The sequence below is a fragment of the Tiliqua scincoides genome, chromosome 5 (assembly GCF_035046505.1).
Source record: "Tiliqua scincoides isolate rTilSci1 chromosome 5, rTilSci1.hap2, whole genome shotgun sequence".
Classification (NCBI taxonomy): domain Eukaryota; kingdom Metazoa; phylum Chordata; class Lepidosauria; order Squamata; family Scincidae; genus Tiliqua; species Tiliqua scincoides.
In genome coordinates, this window is record NC_089825.1 from 138,775,203 (window position 1) to 138,783,564 (window position 8,362).

Below are 8,362 nucleotides of genomic sequence, written 5' to 3' on the forward strand. Positions count from 1 at the left end.
TTCCATTCCTATTGGTCAACAGTGATGGAACGAGCTGATGAGGGGTCACATGAACCCCTTTCCCACACTTGATTGGGGGGCTCCTTTTCCCACCAAACCAAATGTTGGGGTGCTACAAAACCCCTCTCTAGTGGTCGGTGGTAATGGGAGAGGTTGTTTGAGGGGTCACATGAACCCCTTTCCAACACTTTATTGGGGGGCTCCTTTTCCCACCAAACCAAATGTCGGGATGCTAGAAAACCCTTCCCTAGTGGTCGGTGGTAATGGGAGAATTTGTTTGAGGGGTCACATGAACCCCTTTCCAATACTTTTTGTGGGGCTCCTTTTCCCACCAAACCAAATGTCGGGGTGCTACAAAACCCCTCCCTAGTGGTCGACGGTCTTGGGGAGAGTTGTTTGAGGGGACACATGAACCCCTTAGGGGGTGGGATTTCTGGTAAAAAGGGGCAGGACTTTCAGCTGTCAAAATAGTTTGACATAAGGTATGTACTTCCAACTACTCGCGATCTACTCATTTTGCCTCATTTTGGTCTACTGGTAGATCGCGATCCACCTATTGAGCACCCCTGCCATAGTCTTTCGAGACTGAAGGTTGCCAACAATACCTGCACACAGGAACCTGCATGAAATGTGCATTTCAAAGAGAGAAATGCCACAGGTTCTGAAAATACTGCGTCTTACAGTAAATTCCATGCTTTGTGACCAAAGAATCACAGAACAGATTCGGGTACATACAAACTCACATACGTTATTCATGAAAAACTAGCAATTAAAAAAAAAATCTATATTGTAAAATTTGGTCCTCCCAAGGGGAAAAAAATACATTTTATTCTTTGAATTTTTCACTCATAAAAATGTACATAATTGTCAAGTCATCATTTCCACTGTTAAAAACAGCAAATATAAAGATTTTTGTAAGTTGAGTGGAGAAAGAAGGAAGGAAGGAAGGAAGGAAGGAAGATCTATCTATCTTGAGGTGTAGGAATAGAATGCTCATCCCCTTCATTCTTTTTCTTGGCCCTCCTGGATTGACCTAAAGTCCTCAGGAATCAGCATCACTCTCCAGGTAATCCTGGAGCTTTTAATAGGGCCTCCAGGAATTTTCAACTTTACAGTACACTATGATGGAAAAATAAATATATCCAGGCATTGCTTCTGAGTTGGAAGCCCTAGTTGTGGCTCACAAGAAAGGAAGAGGAACAAGGAGAAGAAATAAAATTAAAAAGGAGAGAGAGAAAATGAAGCAACCCCTTACCTCTTGCTCCCTCCAAAGAGCTGACTTCTCTTCTTTATCTGTCTTCATTTCACTTTCACTTCTTTATCCATCTCCACATAGCAGCTTTGATCTCCTTGTTCCTCAGGGTGTAGATCATGGGGTTCATCAAGGGGAAGACCACAGTGTGGAACAAGGCCACCACCTTGTCGAAGGGGAAGTCCTGGAAAGGATGACAGTAGATATAGATAGCAGGACTGAACATGATGAAGACGATGATGATATGAGTGACACAAGTGGAGGAAGCCTTGCTCTTTCCTTTAATGGAGCCCTTCCTCACTTTGACCATCAGGACTCCATATGAGATAAGGAGAAGGATGAAGCATGCTGCGTTGGTCAGACCACTATTCACAAACATGACGAACTCCAGGGAGTACGTATCGGTGCAAGCTAGCCTGATGAGCTGGGTGACATCACAGAATAAATTGTCCAGCTCATTGAGGCCACAGAAAGGAAGTGGGATTATGAGAATAACCTGGATCATGGAGTGCAAGAAGCCTGCAGACCAGGAGCCTATCACTAAAGTCCAGCAAACCGGTCTGGTCATTATGGTGGCATAGTGCAACGGGAGACAGATGGCTACATACCGATCAACACCCATAGTAATAAGGAGGCAGGTCTCAGCTGCACCCAGAAAGTGGATGAAAAAAATCTGAAGCATGCAGGCCTGGTAGGAGATAGTTTTACAGCCAGAGAAGAGATTGGCCATCATCTTTGGAGGGGTGACGCAGCTGTAGCAGATGTCCATCAAGGCCAGGTTAGCCAAGAAGAAAAACATGGGGGATCCCAGACGGGGCTCTTTCCAAATAGTCACAATGATCAGGATATTCCCAGGAAGGATGATGGCATAGAAGAGGAGGAGAGTAGAGAGGAACAGCTGCAGCTCCCATCTCTGTGACAGTCCCTGGAGAACGAACTCTGTCACTACTGTATGATTTCCATGGTCCATCCTTACAGTGCACAGACCTGCAGTGGAATAGTGGCGGAGATGCAGAAATAGAAAATGCTACATCTTTTTTTCCCTAACTCTTGACAGAATTTGTTATAATGCAAAGAATCATTAAGCTCAGGAGGAGACGTATGGCTGGGAGGTCCAGCTAGATTGCAGTTCACTTCTTAGTGGATGCTCAGTGAGAAAATCCAGATGTTTAGCTGTGCCATGTGTTCAATATCCAGCGTGAGCAGTAATTTTATAAAATCCAAATGTTAACTGAAGTCAAAAGTTAGTGGAAGGAATAGGGCAATAAACGAAAGAAGAGAAATACCCCCCCCCACACACACACACACAGACACAAACATACAGCCTCTGTTCAAAGAGTTACTGGTGTGTGTAACTTCAGAAAATAAGCACATTACCAATCAAAACTGCAGGAATAAATGAGGCCCAGAGATTGAGCACAGAGATAAAAACTCTAGAACACACTTGTCCATTTTACAGACAGCAAATGCTAAGATAAATTCCACAGAGAGTCTGTGAATCCATGGCAGGAAACTCAAATGCAAACACAAGCTCCCCTCTATCACAATTACAACATGAGCCTATGTATGTTTACTCAGAAGTAAGTTCCACTGAGTTCAATGGGGCTTACTTCTGACATGGGGTTAGAACTTCTGAGTTCAATGGGGCTTACTTAGTTCTCAGAAGTAAGTTCCACTTAGTTCAATGGGGCTTACTTCTGCACTGTGGGTTCCCTTCTACAGCAAACAGCAGACAGAAATCATACAGTCATGCATCGAGAGTCATGCCCCCATGCACACCCATGGCAGTGAAGTGGGACAGAACCAACCAGCCACTCCCAGGAGCTGGAGAGGGATCTATGAATTCCACCCAGTGCCCTTAGACTACACACCAAAGTTTGAGTCTGTCTAGCTGAAAAGGGTATCAGAAAACCCTGTTACACACTTTACCTTTCCTGCACTGGCTAGCAAGAAGGAGATGGGTGGGTAGGGGAGCACTGGAGATGCAAAGAGTGACAAAGCCTGGAGATAAGCACGCCCCTTACCTCCTGCTCCCTGCAAAGGGCTGGCAGGCTGTCCTTCTGGCAGCTCAAGGTTTCCTTCTCCCTGTCACTATATAGCTTCTGGCCCTCTGTGAGCTGGGGGCGGGGGAGGAGGGAGGGAGGGGTGCTCGAGGACACTCTGTGCCCTGCCATGCAGCTCTTGCCATTTGTCCCAAGGGTCTAATTAAAAAGTTAGCACCAAATGAAGTTCTGTTGTCAGGATATTGATTACGGTATGTTCTGCTGTCAGCATTATTGTCCTGATTATGACCAGATCTATGACAGGCAACCCCACTTTGCATTTAAGACTTCCTTCCAGGCTTGTCCCAGCTGATTCAACAAGCAAGAAGAGTGGCTATCTCGATCAAGCCCTTTCGGAGAGCTCTAGTGCAGGCAACTGGTTGGCCATTGTTGACAACAGGCAGAACTATCTCCAGATACGTCTTCCTGTTAATCCTTTCACTGACAGATAATAAATGTGGTTTTGATTGTGGCTTTATTGTATTTTTATTTATTGTATTTTTGTATTTGTATTTTGTATTTGTATTATTTATTGTATTTTTATTATAGTAACTGTTACCCTGCACATGCCTGATCTTGTCTGATCTTGGAAGCTAAGCAGGGTCAGGCCTGGTTAGTACTTGGATGGGAGACCACCTGTTGGAATACCAGGTGCTGTAGGCTTATACCATAGTCTTTTGAGACTGAAGGTTGCCATCCATGTATTTTTATTAACTTGGGAACCAGCTGGTTGGAAAAAAAATTAGATAAAAAACCACAGGGATGGAAAAACAGGTTTCTTGATCACACAGTGAAGGCTGCCAGCATGTACAACTGTATGCGCAGGGCTCTTTTTCAGACTTGCAGCTGAGTGCATGGACGATGAGCAGGCATTTTCCCATTCCTCCTTATGGGGTTCACTGAATGTGTGAAAGGGCTACCAAAAACCTCACGGATTCCCTCTTGTTGCTGTCAATAGCGAAACTGGCCATTGTGGAAAATAGCAGATACTTTCACCTCTGCATAGAATTTGGGATAGTTCCCAGGAACAGCCCATCCATGAGGCCACCTGAAATGGTCGTCTTGGGCAGGAGATTGGTGGGGGGGGGTGTCCATCTCTGTCTGAATACTTGTCTGCTCTGCTTCTCCTTTCTTTTCACTCGCTGGGTTGAGAAAGAAAGAGGGGGAGAGAGAGAGAAGAGGAAATGTGGTGGGGGGTGAGAATGCTGAGCAAGAACATTGAAAGGGGCAGAGGCTGGTACATCACCTGGTAAGGGGAAGCAACATTTGGTATGTAGCCTCAGGTATCAGGAGTCCTTGGGTTGACCCTGGCAGTCATACATAGATCAAGGTGTATCATGCCTAATGCAGCCATATGTGGGGACATCCATGTGGCATATGTAATTCCTCACCCTTCCCATTATCCTCACAAAAACCCTGTGAGGTGGGTTAGACAAAGATAGTGAGTGGCCCCAGATTGTGGTGTAGACTTCCTGGCTAAACTGAATTTTGTGTCTGAATCTTCATGGTCCTAGCCTGACATTCTGACTTCAAAGGACTTCCTGTTTTAACCCTGTTATTTCCATTATAATCTCAGAACCAGACTGCGCTACCCAATTCTGTATATGTTTAACCAAAATCAAAACCAACACTCTTCCCAGAGTATTGTACTCATTTGTGGGTGTGGATCTTGGCAGCAGTGGGACGCAACAGATCTGCCCCCTTTCTCAGCCCAGGTCTGCCCCTTTCCTCTCCTTGGACTTACGCTAACTGCACTAGATGCTGTTCAGAACCACTTTTCAGAGCGCAACACCATAGTCTTCCAAGACTGAAAGATGCCAATGATGAATGACAGATGGTATGGATCTAAGAAGACCCATAGGTAGCGGTGGGTGAAAATAGTGATAACAAAATTAAAACACATAACACTTAACACCACTTTTTGTACTTCTCATTTTTGTAAAAAAAACAAAAAACCTTTAAAATCTGCAAAGAGGGTGTTTTATTTGGTGTTTATTTTATTTATTTATTTATTTATTTAATTCTTTAAAACTGTAGTAGCCTAGTACACTTTTAAAGAGATCATGATTTATATTTTTAATGTAAAATTTGAATAAAAACACACAACATGCTTTTTGCCTTCTACCTTTGGAAAACACCAAAATCTGCAAAAAAATAAAACTGCTTTCACCCACCTCTACCCACAGGTGACTAGAAGGCCTACCAAGGAGAAAGTAAAAAAGGCATTTATTTACCTCTCATTGGCCTTCTGGTCACCCCATCCCACTGCTCCGTTGGATTGGGCTGTTAGAATCTTTACCCAACATCTAGATTTCTGGGAGCAAGGAGATATTTCTGAGCATTCCTTGTTTTGGCACCCTATGTCACCCGCAACCTTACTGTAAGTGCTGGCATCTAGAATACATGTAAATCAAAAAGGCAAATTTCTCTCTAACCACTGATGAGCTGATGTTGCAGGTCATAATTTTTATATCATTGATTGAAACTATTGTAATGGCATGTTTCTTGTCCATTGCCTTTTTAGTATGATGGCTGGCTGCTCAATTGATTGATTGATTAAAAAAAACACAAATAATTTGTTCCAATAAGCCTTTGTATTGGTCAGATTAAAATATTTTCAGATTTTTGTTTCTCACTTATTTTTGTATTTTTATTTGGTGGCAATGCCCATGCCCAAGATCAGTTTTCCACCTTCCTCTTCTGTTTGTATGACCCAGGAAGAATTAGAATTTACATAATAAATATAGAAGAGAACATTCTAGAACATTCAAATCTAGGAGAGAACATACTAGATCACATTTACTGAATGAAACTGATTCTACCCTATATGGCAACCACTTCCTAGTCAGTATCTCCTCATGGAAGGTAAATTTTTTAGAGATGAGGCTCTTCCCTTTTCATGCATGTCACACTGTCATATTCCCCTCTGAAGTTACTTCCTTGATTCTCAGCCTTCTCATGGCTGACTTAACCTCCTTATTCCTCAAGGTGTAGATCATAGGATTCAACATGGGTGTGACGCTGTTGTACAGGACAGAGACGAGCTTGTCTACTGAGAAGGTGGAGAAAGGTCGGGCATAGATGAAGATGCAGGGCCCAAAGAACAAGGTCACCACGGTGAGGTGGGAAGCGCAGACACTGAGGACTTTGTGCCGTCCTTCAGGGGAACGGATCTTCACCAGGATGGTGAAGTCACCAAGATGATGAAGCAAGTGGTGGAGATAAGGCCACTGTTGAAGACCATGAGGAGCTCTATGACATAGGTGTCAGTGCAGGCCAACTTAATGACCGGTGGGACATCACAGAAGAAGTTGTCCACCTGGTTTGGCCCACAGAATGGCAGTCTTAAGGTGAGGACAGTCTGGACTGTGGCGTGGATGAATCCTCCAGTCCAAGAAGCTGCCACCAGCCAGCTGCAGATGCTCCTGTTCATGATACTGGGATAGTGCAGAGGCTTGCAAATGGCCACATACCTGTCATAGGCCATGATACTGAGGAGGAACATCTCAGCAGCCAGAACCACATGGATGAAAAACAGCTGAGCCATGCAGGCATCAAAGGAGATGTTCCTCTTCACAGCCAAGAGGTCCATCAGCATCTTGGGGGCGGTGACACTGGAGGTGCAGATATCTAGGAAGGAGAGGTTTCCCAGCAGAAAGTACATGGGCGTACGTAGCCGAGAGTCAGACATTACTGTCACTATGATGAGGGTGTTTCCTACCAGTGTGGTTGAATAGACCAGCAGGAAGATGACAAAAAGGGTGATTTGGGACTGCCACGTTGGGGAAATAGCTGCCAACAGGAACTCACTGACCCTTGTTTGGTTTCCTTTCAGGCTCCCCATTTTTCCTGTAAAGGTGAAATACACATCCCAGATAACTTCCAGATAACAGCCTCCTTGGCCTCCATGTACAGTAAATGTAGGCATCATAAATCATTGGGCCCATAGCAACAGGATGGAATTCAACAGAGACAAATATGAGGTCCTGTCCGTGAGTACAAAAGAAGAGGCACAAGCAGAGAAACAGGAGCACCCAATATAAAAAGAGACCTGCATCCTGGTGCCCTCTCTTGCATCTGGCATTCTCACACAGCCTACTTCTAAAACCAGGAAGTTAGGTACACCCATCATCATAACCTGTGATGGACTTTTCCTCCACAGATCTGTCCAATTCCCTTTTCAAGGTATGCATCTAGGCCAGGTGCCCTCACCACATCCTGTGGCAAGGAGGATGAGGGATGAAATGGACACGGGGACCAGAGGGCTGGTCCAGAGGGCTCAAGTATTATGGCAATGACAGTTTTTAGTAGATGATTTACTGCAGTGTTTTCAACCTTTTATGCACCACAAAAAAAAAATGAATGAATGAATGAATGAATGGACTGGGGACCCACTGCTGTTATAATGTATTTAAGCAGCTTCAAACCTTCCAAAAACAATTTAAACATTCTTTTCCTTGCAGCTTCTTTTTGATAATTCTCCTCCCCTTTTTGAGAAATGGAATCTTCTGGAATTAAACGCACAATGCGTTAACACATTATGGAGAGGGAGGTAGAACATGCCACATGGGAGATGCTGTTTTGGGTGGAACACAGTATTTTTCTCATAATGGTTTGTTCCTTCTGGAGGTGAATGTGTGGCTGGGTCAGAGTGCAAGTGTGCAAATTCATTATCAAAATAATAATGGTCTCAGTAATGAAGGATGAGCAGTAGGATGAATTATGCCTGGTTAGAAGGATAGTGTGAGGCTTCTCTTAAGGACCATCAAACAACAGCATGAACTTCTTTTTAAAAAGGTGCAATTTTTGAGGACCAAACTGGAGATAGCAGAACAGGAAGGAAAAATGGGACATACTGGGAAGTTTGGGTTCTTATGGATTGCACACACACCAAAAAGAGATGTGATCTGGTTGCAGTCTTAAGAATGGGGCAGTCTAGAAATACAAACAAATATAATGAGCAAAACTGTAGCATATGTCTTTAAGTTAAGGAAGTACAACAAGCAATTTAACACCAACATCAGGATCAATGTGCCCAGACACAGGATGACTTAAAAATGAAATGGCA

The 8,362-nt window shown here is 43.9% G+C and overlaps 1 protein-coding gene and 1 pseudogene across 1 annotated transcript; both read right to left on the minus strand.

Moving 5' to 3' along the window:
• Window positions 1-1,310: 1,310 nt before the first annotated feature.
• Window positions 1,311-2,222, minus strand: LOC136653867 (olfactory receptor 4N5-like). Its single transcript, XM_066630744.1, has one exon. The coding sequence runs from the start codon at window positions 2,220-2,222 to the stop codon at window positions 1,311-1,313; it is 912 nt and encodes a 303-aa protein (XP_066486841.1).
• Window positions 2,223-6,200: 3,978 nt separating this feature from the next.
• Window positions 6,201-7,138, minus strand: LOC136653868 (olfactory receptor 4Q2-like; annotated as a pseudogene).
• Between the last annotated feature and the right edge of the window lie 1,224 nt (window positions 7,139-8,362).

What these genes read in the sequence shown, in the direction of transcription:
- LOC136653867 (XM_066630744.1), bottom strand. Translation starts at nt 2,222, where the DNA reads ATGGACCATGGAAATCATACAGTAGTGACAGAGTTCGTTCTCCAGGGA.